Source organism: Terrapene carolina, unplaced genomic scaffold (genome assembly GCF_002925995.2).
Source record: "Terrapene carolina triunguis isolate 2854851 unplaced genomic scaffold, T_m_triunguis-2.0 Scaffold42, whole genome shotgun sequence".
Classification (NCBI taxonomy): Eukaryota; Metazoa; Chordata; order Testudines; family Emydidae; genus Terrapene; species Terrapene triunguis.
Window position 1 is genome coordinate 33,546,756 of NW_020664393.1, and position 14,945 is coordinate 33,561,700.

At 41.1% G+C, this 14,945-nt stretch overlaps 1 protein-coding gene across 1 annotated transcript in view; it reads right to left on the reverse strand.

Annotated features, from left to right (window-relative positions):
* Positions 1-14,945, reverse strand: part of ADGRB3 (adhesion G protein-coupled receptor B3) — a 600,480-nt gene that overhangs the window by 233,709 nt on the left and 351,826 nt on the right. Inside the window, exons 13-14 of the mRNA XM_026654815.1 lie at positions 11,032-11,178; positions 9,191-9,266 (exon numbers count right to left, since the gene is read on the reverse strand). Coding sequence (XP_026510600.1) covers positions 9,191-9,266; positions 11,032-11,178 — 223 coding nt within the window. The remainder of the gene's footprint in view (positions 1-9,190; positions 9,267-11,031; positions 11,179-14,945) is intronic.

Consider the following 14,945-nt stretch of genomic DNA (forward strand, 5'->3'; position numbering starts at 1 on the left):
TAAGCTTTCGTGGGTAAGAACCTCACTTCTTCAGATGCAAGACGTCTTGCATCTGAAGAAGTGAGGTTCTTACCCACGAAAGCTTATGCTCCCAATACTTCTGTTAGTCTTAAAGGTGCTACAGGACCCTCTGTTACTTTTTACAGATTCAGACTAACACGGCTACCCCTCTGATAAATGAAAATGAGATCTTTTCATCTTTCTACTTGTGCATGGGAAGGGGTAACTCTCATTTGGGGAAAAGTATCCATTGTGCCTGTTTATTTTGGAAAAAAAGTAACACAATTCTAAGTCATCGTAAAGTAGATAGAATAACATACATGCAATAACATACTTATTTGCCTTGTTCAAAAAGGTATTTTAAAGAACAATTAATGTTAACAGGCCCAATTCTCTTTGTTCAGTGAGTTTACAGGATTTATTAATGTTAATGAAGTTATCCTCACAATAAATCAGAGTAAAATCAGGCCTTAACACTCATTGTATACCTTAATTTCCTAATATAGGAGTTTGTGAGAGGTACTATACTGACAGCCCTGGATAATGAAATCCTTAATTTATAACCAAATGTAGTAGCAGGAAACAGCTTTCTACTGGGAACTGGAACAACCACAATTCATTTGACATACACTACTGGCGCATGGTGATAGAATTCAGTCACTACAAGTCTGGGCCTTATTCACATCAGGTGTCAGCTTCACAGAGGGATGTGGGAACCTACCTTCTACTTCAGGTGCCTAAATCCAAAATGTGGATCCTCAGAACCTCCATTCAGCTGCCTAACCTTGTAGGCACCTAAATCCCTGCTAGTGGGCATGTGCAAAACTGTCTCAAGCTGGACACTGGCATCTAGCTCACGCCCAAGCCCTGATTTCATTCTCAATCTAGGTATCCCCTGCTTGTCTTGCCTGTGGGGTCCAATCCAGTAGGCATGCTCTGAGCACAGATATTCTGGCAAAATACAGCAGAAAGAGGTGGCGGTCGTAGTGCCCCCCTTATGCCCAAGAGCCGACCACTTAGAGCACTCATGCAGGATGTGGGAGACCTTGATTCAAATACCCAGTCCTAGGTGAGTACCCTAATCACGCGACTGTAGAGTCATTCTAACTCTCTCTGGCCCAATGAATATTTAATTATTTGTGCAAAGAGGAATAGCTCTATAGCTCAGTGATTGGGGCACTCACATGGGAGACCTTGATTCAAGTCCCTACAGCACATCAGGCAGAGTAGGAATTGGAACTTGGGTCTCTAGCATCCTGGGCGAGTGCTTTACCCCTGAGTATAAGGGGAGCACCTCTTCCTCAAATCTTTTTTGTTGTTGTTGCAAGAAATGACTGACCTCACTTAGGCATCTGACTCTTGGAGAAGGTTGATGATTGTGAATCCTGTTAGGCACCTAACTCCCCTTTGAGGGTTAGGGCTTAGTGTCCGTTGCATCTTATAGTTATAGAGGTATAAAAGAAAGAATCAAAATCACTGTCTATCAGTGTAAGGGCCTTCTCGTACTGTGACAGGCTGAGGCCTTGTTCTTAGGCTAAGCCTTTGGCTAAGCAGCAAAGGCAGCCATAAGCTGAGAAGTGAACGGTCACATCCTCACGTTCCAAACTAGCCACATGGAAATAAGGTGCTATTGGGCTGTTAGGAATACAATCCTGTCCTGATATTCCTATCACCTCCGGAGGAAGGGAAGAGCCTAGAAGATGTAAAAGGAAACTTAGTTTGATAGCATCCTGTCTGGCAAGTACTCACTTATCAATAGCTGGGATGTGAAATCCTCATTCCTGTATTGTTCTATCACTGTAGTCTCTACTTCCCTATTGTTTGTCTGTATAATCTCTGTCTGGTTCTGTGATTGCTTCTGTCTGCTGTAAAATTATCAAACTAAGTTATGGCTTTCCCAGTTTATGGTTGAGAACAAGGCCTCAGACTGTCACAGTAAGACAAGGTCCTTACACAGACAGACAGTGATTTTGATTCTTTCTTTTATACCTCTATAACTAGCTAAGTGATAAGAATACACCTAAATTCTTAAAGTATAGGCATTTACAGACAGGCCTGAATATCTATATCCTAACACTTAGCACCACCTAAATCAATACAAATCATTCTAGTTTTTAATTCTAATTTAATGTATGTTTCAGTTCAGTTTTCTGGAAAGAGTCTAGTGGATACAGTTATTTAGCATAAAACATGGTTTTAGTTTTTCAGATTCAGGGTTGTATCTAAATGAACATTCCATTAGTAAGATTTAGAGCTCTAGTGCCTTTGTTGTCATACCTTGAGGTCTTGAAATCAAATTATGAATGTAGTTGCTGCAGGCAATGAAATGCAACACACTCCATTACCTGATTAGCTGATGGATATAAATTGTATATGTATCAGCAATCTAATTTCAGTATGAAGAAGTTTAGAAGAAGAAGATTAGGGTTGGAAGAGACCTCCGGAGGTCATCTAGTCCAACCCCCTGCTCAAAGCAGGAACAACACCAACTAAATCATTCCAACCAGGGCTTTGTCAAGCCGGGCCTTAAAAACCTCTAAGGATGGAGACTCCACCACCTCCCTAGATAACCCATTCCAGTGCTTCACCACACTCCTAGTGAAATAGTGTTACCTAATATCCAACCTAGACCTCCCCCACTGCAACTTGAGACCATTGCTCCTTGTTCTGTTATCTGCCACCACTGAGAACAGCCGAGCTCCATCTTGTTTGGAACCCCCCTTCAGGTAGTTGAAGGCTACTTCAAATTCCCCCTCATTCTTCTCTTCTGCAGACTAAACAAGCTCAGTTCCCACAGCCTCTCCTCATAAGTCATGTGTCCCAGCCCCCTAATCATTTTCGTTGCCCTCCACTGGACTCTCTCCAATTTGTCCACATCCTTTCTATAGTGGGGGGTCCAAAACTGGACGCAATACTCCAGATGTGGCCTCATCAGTGCCGAATAGAGGGGAATAATCACTTCCCTCGATCTGCTGGCAATGCTCCTACTAATGCAGCCCAATATGCCGTTAGCCTTCTTTGCAACGAGGGCACACTGCTGACTCATATCCAGCTTCTCATCCACTGTAATCCCCAGATCCTTTTCTGTAGAACTGCTGCTTAGCCAGTCCGTCCCCAGCCTGTAGCAGTGCAAGGGATTCTTTTGTCCTAAGTGCAGGACTTTGCACTTGTCCTTGTTGAATCTCATCAGATTTCTTTTGGCCCAATCTTCCAATTTGTCTAGGTCACTCTGGACTCTATCCCTACCCTCCAATGTATCTACCTCTCCCCCCAGCTTAGTGTCATCTGCAAACTTGCTGAAGGTGCAATCCATCCCATCATCGAGATCATTAATAAAGATGTTGAACAAAACCAGCCCCAGGACAGACCCCTGGGGTACTCTGCTTGATACCAGCTGCCAATTAAATAAATTAAATTAATGGAGATATCCTATCTCCTAGAACTGGAAGGGACCTTGATAGGTCATTGAGTCCAGCCCCCTGCCTTCACTAGCAGGACCAAGTACTGATTTTGCCCCAGATCCCTAAGTGGCCCCCTCAAGGATTGAACTCACAACCCTGGGTTTAGCAGGCCAATGCTCAAACCACTGAGCTATCCCTCCCCCCGAGACATCGAGGTGTTGATCACTACCTATTGAGCCTGACAATCTAGCCAGCTTTCTACCCACCTTATAGTCCATTCATCCAATCCATACTTTTTTAACTTGCTGGCAAGAATACTGTGGGAGACTGTATCAAAAGCGTTGCTAAAGTCAAGATATATCACATCCACTGCTTTCCGCATATCCACAGCACCAGTTATCTTATCATAGAAGGCAATCAGGTTGGTCAGGCATGACTTGCCCTTGGTCAATCCATGTTGACTGTTCCTGATCACCTTCCTCTCCTCCAAGTGCTTCAAAATGGATTCCTTGAGGACCCGCTCCATGATTTTTCCAGGGACTGAGGTGAGGCTGACAGGTCTGTAGTTCCCCAGGTTCTCCTTCTTTCCTTTTTTAAAGATGGGCACTATATTTGCCTTTTTCCTATTGTCCAGGACCTCCCCCGATCACCACGAGTTTTCAAAGATAATGGCCAATAGCTCTGCAATCACATCAGCCAATTCCCTCAGCACCCTTGGATGCATTAGATCTGTGCATGTCCAGCTTTTCTAAATAGTCATTAACCTGTTCTTTCACCACTGAGGGCTGCTTACCTCTTCCCCATACTGTGTTGCCCACGACAGCAATGTGGTAGCTGATCTTATCTGTGAATACCAAGCCAAAAAAAAGCATTGAGTACTTCAGCTTTTTCCACAGCATCTGTCACTAGCTTGCCTCCCCCATTCATTAAGGGTCTCACACTTTCCCTGACCTTTTCCTTGTTGCTAACATATCTGTAGAAATCCTTCTTGTTACCCTTCACATCCCTTGCTAACTGCAACTCCAGGTATGTTTTGGCCTTCCTGTATGTTCGAGCACCCTTCCTGTATGTTACACCCCTGTATGTTCGAGCAAATATTTTTATACTCCTCCCTAGTCATCTGTCCAAGTTTCCATTTCTTGTAAGCTTCCTTTTTGTGTTTAAGCTCACTGAAGTTTTCACTGTTAAGCCAAGCTGGTTGCCTGCCATATTTACTTTCTTTCTGCACATCGGGATGGTTTGTTCCTGCACCCTCAATAAGGCTTCTTTAAAATACAGCCAGCTTTCCTGGACTCCTTTTCCCCTCATATTAGCCTCCCACGGGATCCTGCCCATCAGTTCCCTAAGGGAGTCAAAGTCCACTTTTCTGAAGTGCAGGGTCAGTATTTTTCTACTCTCCTTTGTGAGGATCCTGAACTCAGCCATCTCATGATCACTGCTGCCCAGGTTGCCACCCACTTCTACTTTCCCTACCAATTCTTCCCTGTTTGTAAGCAGCAGGCCAAGAGGAGAACAGCCCCTAGTTGGTTCCTCCAGTAGTTGGACCAGGAAGTTGTCCTCAACACTCTCCAGAAACTTCCTGGATTGTCTGTGCACTGCTGTATTGCTCTCCCAGCAGATGTCAGGGTAATTGAAATCCCCCATTAGAACCAGGGTCTGTGATCTGGAAACTTCAGTTAATTGTCCGAAGAAAGCCTCGTCTACCTCATCCTCCTGGTCCGGTGGTCTATAGCACACACCCACCACGACATCACCCTTCTGGCTCTTGCTTCTAAACTTAACCCAAAGACTCTCAACAAGCTTTTCTCCAATTCCATACAGGAGCTCTGAGCAATCATAACGCTCTCTTACATACAGTGCAACTCCTCCACCTTTCCTCCCCTGCTTATCCTTCCTGAACAGTTTATACCCATCCATGACAGTGCTCCAGTCATGTGAGCTACCTCACCAAGTCTCTATTATTCCAATCACATCATAGTTCTTTGACTGTGCCAGGACTTCCAATTCTTCCTGCTTGTTTCCCAGGCTTATTGCATTCATGTATATGCACCAAAGATAACTAGCCGATTGCCCTGCTTTCTCAGTATGAATCAGGAACCCACACTGTTGCACCCTCCTCCTTGTGTTTCTTCCCGGTATTCCACTTCCCCACTTACCTCAGGGCTTAGGTCACTGTCCTCTGGCGAACCTAGTTTAAAGCCCTCCTCACCAGGTTAGCAAGCCTGCCTGCAAAGATACTCTTCTCTCTCTTCATTAGGTGGATCCCACCTCTTCCTATCAGTCATTCTTCCCAGAACAACAACCCATGGTCGAAGAATCCAAAGCCCTCTCTCCAACACCACCTGCGCAACCAAGCATTTACCTCCACAATTCAACGGTCCCTACCTGGGCCTTTTTCTTCAACGGGGAGGATGGATGAGAACACGAATTGCACCTCAAACTCCTTTATCCTTCTTCCCAGAGCCACGTAGTCTGCAGTGACCCGCCCAAGGTCATTCTTGGTAGTATCATTGGTGCCCACATGGAGAAGTAGGAAGGGGTAGCGGTTTGAGGGTTTGATCAGTCTCGGCAGACATTCCATCACAGCCTGAATTCTAGCTCCAGGAGAAGGCTGCACACTTCTCGAGTCTCTCAGTCTGGTCGGCAGATGGATGACTCTGTCCCCCTTACAAGGGAGTCCCCAATCACCACCACCCGTCTCCTCCTCTTGGAAGTGGTGGTTGTGGAACCCCCAACCCTAGGACAATGCATCTTATGTCTTCTGGTTGATGGGGTCTCCTTCTGATCCCTTCTCTCAGATGGCTCTTCCAAATCATTCTCCACACTAGTACCTGTGCAGAGAGCCTGAAAATGGTTTCTTAACTCTATCTGCATAGGGGGTACATGGTTTGTCTCATTCTTCTTTTGGAGGTCACATGTTGCCAATTTTTCCCTGTTTTGCAGTGCCCTCTCTGATTCTTTGGCATGTTGTGCCTCCAGAACCAAACACTGACTTCTGTCCAGAAAGTCTTCATTTTCTCTGATGCAACGCAAGGTTGATACGTGCGTCTTTAGTCCTTTAACCTTCTCTTCCAATATGGAGACCAATTTGCACTTTGTACAATGAAGTCACTTCTATCCTCTGGGAGAAAGACAAACATCCTATGCAGGTCACAACAGCTGATTGCTCATTATCCACGTCTTCCTTCTAAAAGCATCCTCAAATGTTGTATTTACTTCTCACAGAAGCCTGAAAGGCAAAAACACTCTGTGGGAACTCCCCCCAGGCAAACTCCCTCTGTTTGCCTGGCCTCTGTTTGCCGCTCGCACAGTTCGCAACTGGCTGCCTTTTTATGAGGCTGCTGGTTTGAAGCAATTGGCCTGGCTCAAAGCCTTCCCTCTAATCAACCACTCAAGGCCCACCTGGAACAAAGCACCCCCAATTCACATTTTTCAAACAAACAAACAAACAAACAAACAAACAAACAAACAAACAAACAAACAAACGGTCAATCACTCCCAATTCACATTTTTCAAATAAACAAACAAATACACGGTCAGTCACATTTTTCAAACAAACAAGCAAACCGTCAAACAGTCCCTGCAACTAGTTCCAGTCAAACAAATGGTCACAGCAGACAAACACTCGGATATTCACCCCACCAGCTCACAACACAACCCCCTAATGAAGCACTCACCTTAGTTCCTCTCGGACGGTTCCCAGGCAAACTTCCTCTGTTTGCCTGTCCTCTGCTCGCCACTCACAATAAATATTGATGAAGTGCAACAATGTACATAAGATACTAATACCCTCATTCAGAAGGTCTTATACACATACTACGTTTTTATTCCTGATGCACATACACAAATATAACCCACAATACCACGTTCGCAGAATTTGTATCACAAAGAGGCAGCTCAAATTTGACTCTATTTACACAGAACACACTGAGGGGCATCGGGAGATAACTGTATCATTTCATCTGCAGTTCTAAAGGCTTTATTTATAAATAAAGACACTTAGAGCACCAAGCCACACAGACCTGGAAGCTCACTTTTTATGGAAGGCTGATCAGTTGTTCAGAGGAGAGGTCAGCTTGCTGTGGAAGCCAAGAACCAGCTGAAAGTAGCAGAGTCAATGGCAAAAATCACATGCAACATAGCTGTACTCCTTTCAAGACTCACAATGCCCTGTTCGCTATACATTTAGGACCCAATCACTCACCGAAGAAGTCTAGCAGTTTAGGATTTTTGCCATCAACCTCAATGGGGGAAGCAATGCGTCATTAATTCCTATCCATCCAGAGTACAGAGAAGAGTGCCCTGAATAGCTTTGAATGTGCAGATGGATGGACTTCAGTAGTCCAGACTTGTTTTCTATAAATTAAAATTAAGAAGCTAGGAGTGCTGACAGGGCCTGGCCATTGATAGCTCTTTATAAAATAAAAGTTTGAATGATTCATGGCCACCTTGATGCTCTTCCATGGCTGGCAGACTTTCCCTAAGGTATTCCAGAGACAGCTGAATATGATAGTCATTTGGCTCTATATCTCAGAGTGTGGAATAATAGAGAGAAACTGCTGCCATAAACAACTCTTCCTGGCTTCTTTCCTGGTTTCAGGAGTTAGCATGCCAAATAGAAAAATGTTCACCAAAATTTGAGAACAGTATGATTTATTCTTTATGCTGTACCATAAGTGTGAATGGTTCCTTAAGAGTACTTCTCTAGATGGCAATGTCCTGACATTTGAGGCAGACATTTAGTTAATTAAGGTATGGAGGGGCCAAGAGAGTGGTGCACTGCGTAGAGAGAGAATGGTGCACTGTAGCCCTAAAAAATAGTGGCTAGCCACTGCAGGTGCAGAACACATTAGAACTTAATTGGGAAGCTATTTTCTTCAGGACTAACCTCTTTTTTCCTCTTATTTTTTTTTCAGATTAATCATAAAAAAAAAAAAAAAATCTGCATATTCTTCTCATATCTCCTTTTGGTCATGATTTCACTCCAACTCTGGACAAGGGAGAGAAAAGTGTCTGGGGTTTCTACTTCACTAATAACTATTATGAAACAATGTTCAGTGATTGATTGTGAAACAAAAAAAGATATCAGTAGTAGCTACTGCACATAAGACTGTGTGAAAACATGGAGGTATTTGATTCAATGGTGCGTGAAGAAAAGGGAGAATATTGGTTTCTAATATTCTGGGAGTAAAATGAGCTCTCCCTTTCTATTTAGATACTTGTGCAGATCTCAGAACTGAAGTATTTGAGCTGTACAGATGTATGCATTTCTTCTTTCCAAAAAAGTCCCTTCATATAACCCTACTGTCCTCTGCTAATGCAATTTAATTGAAAATGTATCTGGAAGTTAACGGTGGTGGCTTTCGTGAAAGTGAGGCCAGGCACAATCGGTATATCTTTGCTAGAGCACTTTCACTAAACTGATGAGCATCAGTTTTAAGTACAAATACATGAAGCCTGAGTATTTTTTACAATTATCCATCAGCTTACATACTTACAAAGGAAACTCCCTTCCAACCCCATCCCCAGCCCCCCAAGCTAAAATTCAGAATAAACAACATTTACAATATAGCAATATGATTAACAAGTCATTAACATAGTATACACCATGATTCATTAAAGAAAGACCATTTTATTTTTTAAAATAATAGTTGTAAAAAGTTTATACTATACTATAAAAAACCACATAAACAAATATGGCCCTTATTGACTGATTTCACCTTGAGATTTCCTACAGTCATGTGCCTGAAGTAATGTAATGTATGTGGCATATCTTAATAGTTTCTTACCTTAAAGTGGGCAAAATAAGTTCTAAATTTTTGTACAGCACTGCTCCAAGCACAAATACAGTGGATTCATCTAGTTCTAAAATAAAAAATAAAAAATAAAAGTGAAAAGTACCTTAATCAGCACATGCCTCTATGGATAGTATTTATCTTTCCAATATATGTTTTATTTTTAATGAAATCATCATTAGGGCTCTCCCAAATTCATGAAAAATGCATCACAGACCATGTAATCTGCTCTCCCCCATGAAATCTGGTCTTTTGTGTACTTTTACCATGTACTATACTCTTTTATACTATAGAGTAAAAGTATATACAAGTACACAGCATTTCTCAAACTGGAAGTCCCAACTCAAAAGGGGGTCTCAAGCCTATTGTAGAAGGATCACAGTATTGACACTTCTACTTCTGTGCTGCCTTCAGAGCTGGGTGGCTGGAGAGCAGGGGCTGCTGGCCAGGCTCCAGGTCTGAACACGGTGCCGCTACCTGAGGCACCACAGAAGTAAGGCATAGAAGTATTGCCAACCTTACTTCTGCGCTGCTGCAGGTGGTGACACTGCCTTCAGAGCTGGGTGGCCAGAGATCAACGGCCACTGGCTGGGAACCCAGCTCTGAAAGCTGCTCTGCTCCTGGTGGTGCCGCTGCCTTCAGAACTCAGCACCCATCTAGCAGCCGCTACGCTCCAGCTACCCAGTTCTGAAGGCAGCCCAGAAGTAAGGGTGGCAATACTGCGATCCCCCTACAATAGCTTTGCAATCCCATTTTTGGTCAGGACCCCCAGTTTGAGAAATGACTTAAGGGCTTTACATGTTTATATTTTGCTGTTTTAAAATACAAATTCATGCTTTTTTACAACTCCATGAAATTTAAGATTTAAGTATATGAAATCATGAAATTCAAGATTTTTAAAATGTTATAACTGTGAAATTTACAAAAATGGACCATGAATTTGGTAAGGCCCTAATCATCATCGTTGTGAAATATATTCTGCAGAACTCTGTTTGAATATTAGAACATATCAGACATAAGAACGGCCATACTGGGTCAGACCAAAGGTCCATGTAGCCCAGTATCCTGTCTTCTGCCATTGTCAGGTGCTTCAGAGGAAATGAACAGAACAGATGGATCAAGTGATCCATACCCTGTCATCCACTTAGAATTGCTCTTTGATAAGATCCGTCAGTATGTAGTAAACTCTGTCAGTGCTTTCCAATGTATTTATCTTCATTCTGATATATCCAGAGAAACTATCTTTAGAGGGCATTTTTAATATGAAGGGGGCAGATGCTCCAATGTGGCTTATTTGCACCGCACCACTAGTAAATATTGGCCCTAAAACCTGTGCAACTACTCTGGGGAGGATTAGCTAGTACAAGTCAGATCAGCCTTTAGGATGCTCTAATCTGGTAGAAGATTGGCCCTGCTATCACAGTGATTGTAGGACCAGGGCAATGCATAGAATAGCTTTAAGTCATCTATAAACATACGTTTGCAAGGCGAGCACTGTGCAGAATAGCTGGATCCCAAGATTTTGCCTGACATGTATTAATACTGAATATTGAAAATATTGGCAATACAATGAAGCAAATACTTTGCACTTCTGCAGGATCTTTTGTCCAAGAATCTGAAAGTTTTTTACCTACCTTAATTAAAATTCAGCACAGATATTTAAGGCTGGGTAAGTATTTTTATTATTATTACAATACTCATTTTAGAGATCATTAGCAAAAGCACTGGGACATTAAGTACTAGCCTGATGAGTCCATACTTCCCAGTTTCCTCAGTCTAACTATTAAATAAACACTTATCCGCTAATAAAATATAATACCTGAATGCATCTTTACCTGATGACATAGGAGTGAAGATATTTTTTGGAATGACAACCCTGTCTTCTGAGTTTCGTGCCCAGTCAACCATTCCTTTCCTTCCTTTCATTGGGAAATTGATGTCTGTTAGAACAGATGCTGCAGGAAGCTTCTGAATGCTAGCCACTATTAAGAGAAATCATAAAATCAAATAAAACATGTTTTACACTTCAAAGCATTATTAAGAGGTCATAACAGTAAAGTAGTAACAAAAATGTGCAATAATGTATTTCAAATAAAATGAAAATTTATAAGGCTATTAACTGGGACCACACACTTTATTTTCAATTTATTAGATAGTTCTACTGTGGATTAATGTTATGGCATTGATTCTATCACTTGTCAGCCAGGTTTATGTTAACTCTCTTAACAAGGATTATTGAATGCGCTGGCTCATACCCTGAAATTCACATGTAAGCACATATCTGAGCTGTGTCTTCAGAGCAAATTCTGAAATTATTAAATGTGACAGTACAAGGAAGAGGATGCTTCAAATTGCTTTGGGAGATATAACTGCTAGAATCAGGCTAATGAAGCAATAACAGTTCTTTTCTCCCCTGCACAAGCACAAAAATATCTGGAGACAGACCCATTAAAGAGATTCACATACTAAAAGCTACTGTTGTTTCCATACAAAGCAGAATAACAAAATACACCACATGATCAGTTTCCCTTAAAACAACAATTCCTCACCATGAAATATTTATTGTATGGGTTTTTTAAACTAAAAAACCACAACTAAATATACATAACATCACTGAGCTGAACAGAAAGAAAGACAAACCTTATAATAGGCAATTTGGAATTTTGTTTACCCATCTTAGTTTTCTTTCTGTTTTTAACTCATTTTTTATCTAGAAATCGGTTTTATCTTTGCCTTGAAATCTGAGTGCAACTCCATGGCAACACTGTCAGTGTCTAGTAAGATTCAGGCTACTTTTAATCAGATGACAGTGATGCAAGTCTTTATGCACATTCAGAGAGATGTTAAGCAATCTGTTTGGAGGTAGCTCCATTCCTAATGTAAACCATGTTGATAAGCATTTCTAGTGCAATGCTTTTCCTAATTAATTTATGACAGGGATAATAGAGTTGGTGCAATTTGCACATGAGGTCAATTCCCTGATTTGCATAATGATTTGACTGCAGGTGTTCCATAGAGGGGTTAAAGAGAGAGACAATCACAGCGGCAAAATTAAAGTAGGAAACTATTAAGCATCTCATAAGTGGATTTCATTTTAAAGGAAAAATAAGTTAATGCTACCAGCTCCACAAATGTATTATTTGACAACTGGCTCTTAGTTCCAAATTAGAGTGGTTATGTATTATAGCATCACATTAGTGAGGTTGTACTCAAGGCTCTTCCGGGCTCTCCGTTATAAAACTATCACCAGGGGTTTATTGTGACAGTTAAAATCGTCTCTAGGTTACAATTTGGCATATAAATTCACAGCCCAAGAGGAATGTTTTTCCTTGTCAAATTTTGGTTGGCATGTGTGTTTGTGTGTAGGGGGGAGAGGGTAGAGTTCAGGTGTTTCAGAATTATTGAAGCATAAAATGGATTGCATGTTTTTCACATGCTTTTATAATTCCAATATTTAATACATTAATCTTGTATAAAGGAAATTTTCCTGGTTATTGGAGCCTAATTAGAGAGTTTTATTTATAGCAAACCAACTTAAAACCACGTTTATTTAGTTTCCAAAAGTAAATACATGTAATACAATTAACATGTTCAGACTGCTTAACACATATTCTTATTTTAGTCACAGAGTATCTGTCTGTCTATCATTCTGAATACTATTTCATCTGTGCATCAGAAAGACTGTTCCTCATTTTTCAGATAAACAAAACAAAACAGGAAATCAGTGTTAGTCAATGGAATTCATTCTGCAGGACAGAAAATCATTTTAGAAGTGGTGAAATGTTAAGGGTCAAGAACTACATTTCTTTGGATTCTATCTATATATTTTTAACTCAGTCCACTATCATGATACTTAAGCACTTCTCAGACATGAAGGCTCCAAAACAGCCATTAAGGATAAGTGGTTAATAATACACAAGTTAAACATTCAGTTAATGGCTTTCATAATACAAAATAATCCTATATGTGGTTTAAACCATTTGTTCTTTCCCTAAAAATAAAAACCAATCGCACAAAAAGTTCTCAGTTTAATTTTGTGAAAGTTGCCAGATCTATACTCTGGAGAATGAAATTCTCTGTTTAGCCAGAAAGAAGGCAACAGCCATGCAAGCTCAACTGTGAGCAGGCCACAGCCTTGTTCTGAAAGGATTACCTGTAGGGATCAGTGTAGATGGTCAGATCACACCAAGCCCTGTCATTCTTTAGCCACTTTGCTGAGACTACAAACAATGTGTGTCCATTAATGTCAGCTATGACAATGGAGATATGGGTACATAGTTCACTAGAATCTGGACAGAGGTCATAGTTCAGGCCCTATTAAGATACCAGCAGGATACATAAAGGGGCACCACTTTCTGTACAGTAACAAATCTTCAGCACTGCAGTACATCATACTTTAGTTCTAAAACTAAATTTCATTCACATTGAATATTAATATGTGACTCATCACAGAGATCTTGGAGCACGACCAGCTGCATTTCCATTGTGAAATGATGCTTCAGTGTTCTCAGACTCAATTTTAATCTGCAGCATAAAAAATAACTGTTTACTGTGATGTGAGTGTTGAAATCAGAGGGGCATTTAGGGAAGCCTGCATGTAATTCAGGTGCCAGGTCATTCACATACCAGGAACTCAAATGTCATTTCCTTACATAAGTATCCTACACAGAGAATAAAACAGAATGACATTTTATTCACTCTATTTTATCGTGTTCTCTGTATGTTATATTTGCATTAGGAATGATGCTCCAGCTACTGGCACCTGAATTATTTAGTGCTGCAATTACCACATACTTTTATATCCAAATTTTCTGACTTCAGCACTCTGTTCAGTAGAAACAAAAGCAACACGTATTTTTTTAATCACCAAAACAAAACCTCATGACCTGAATGCTAAGTTTATAAAACAAAAAAATGACACAAACGGAAATTCAGAGACACTCTTGGGTATTTTTCTTGCACTTATATAGAGGGGTAAAATGTACAAAAAATCCCAAGAAATACAACAACAATTATGTACCATTCCAAATAGCTATAATATTCAATAAAAAGTTTAGTAAAAAATTATACAACAAATAAGAAATAACAAAAAGAAAAGAAAATAGAACAAAAGAAAAGAAAAAAAGATCTGGGTCCCAGAAGAACAAAAGTATGGGAGCACTGGCTTTAGTAACAATAATTTAACTTACAATATGAGAAGTCCTCATATATAGTTTATGCATTGTTATCATAATCTACAGTATACATTGCTCTCTCGCACAAAGATTTTTCTGTTAATGATGTGGGCCATTCTTTTATAATGGTCTGTTTCCCAGTGCTTTAATGTTATTTTGGTTTGTAAACATAATACTTACATATACCCATGTTAGGCACCAGTTTTAGGCGGGTACATAACAATTGGCATAGATAAGCCATGCCTCTGCTGCTTCTACCTGTGCTATCATGGCTACACTGCTAATTACACTTGTGCTAGCTTAATGAGAGCTAGCACAGTTATGTGTAAGCAAGCAGGGGACTCAAATCCTTAAGTCATACTATAGAGATAGTCTAAGGAAGTAGTTCTCAATCAGGGGTCCATGGCCCCTTGGAGGGCCTCGAGCAGGTTTCAGGGGAGCCTCCAAGCAAGGCCAGCATTAGACTTGCTGGGGCCCAGGGCAGAAAGCCGAAGTCCCACTGCATGGTGCAGAAGCCCAGGTCCCTGAGTCCCACCACCCAGGGTTTAAGTGGGCGGGGGGGGGGGGGGGGGGGA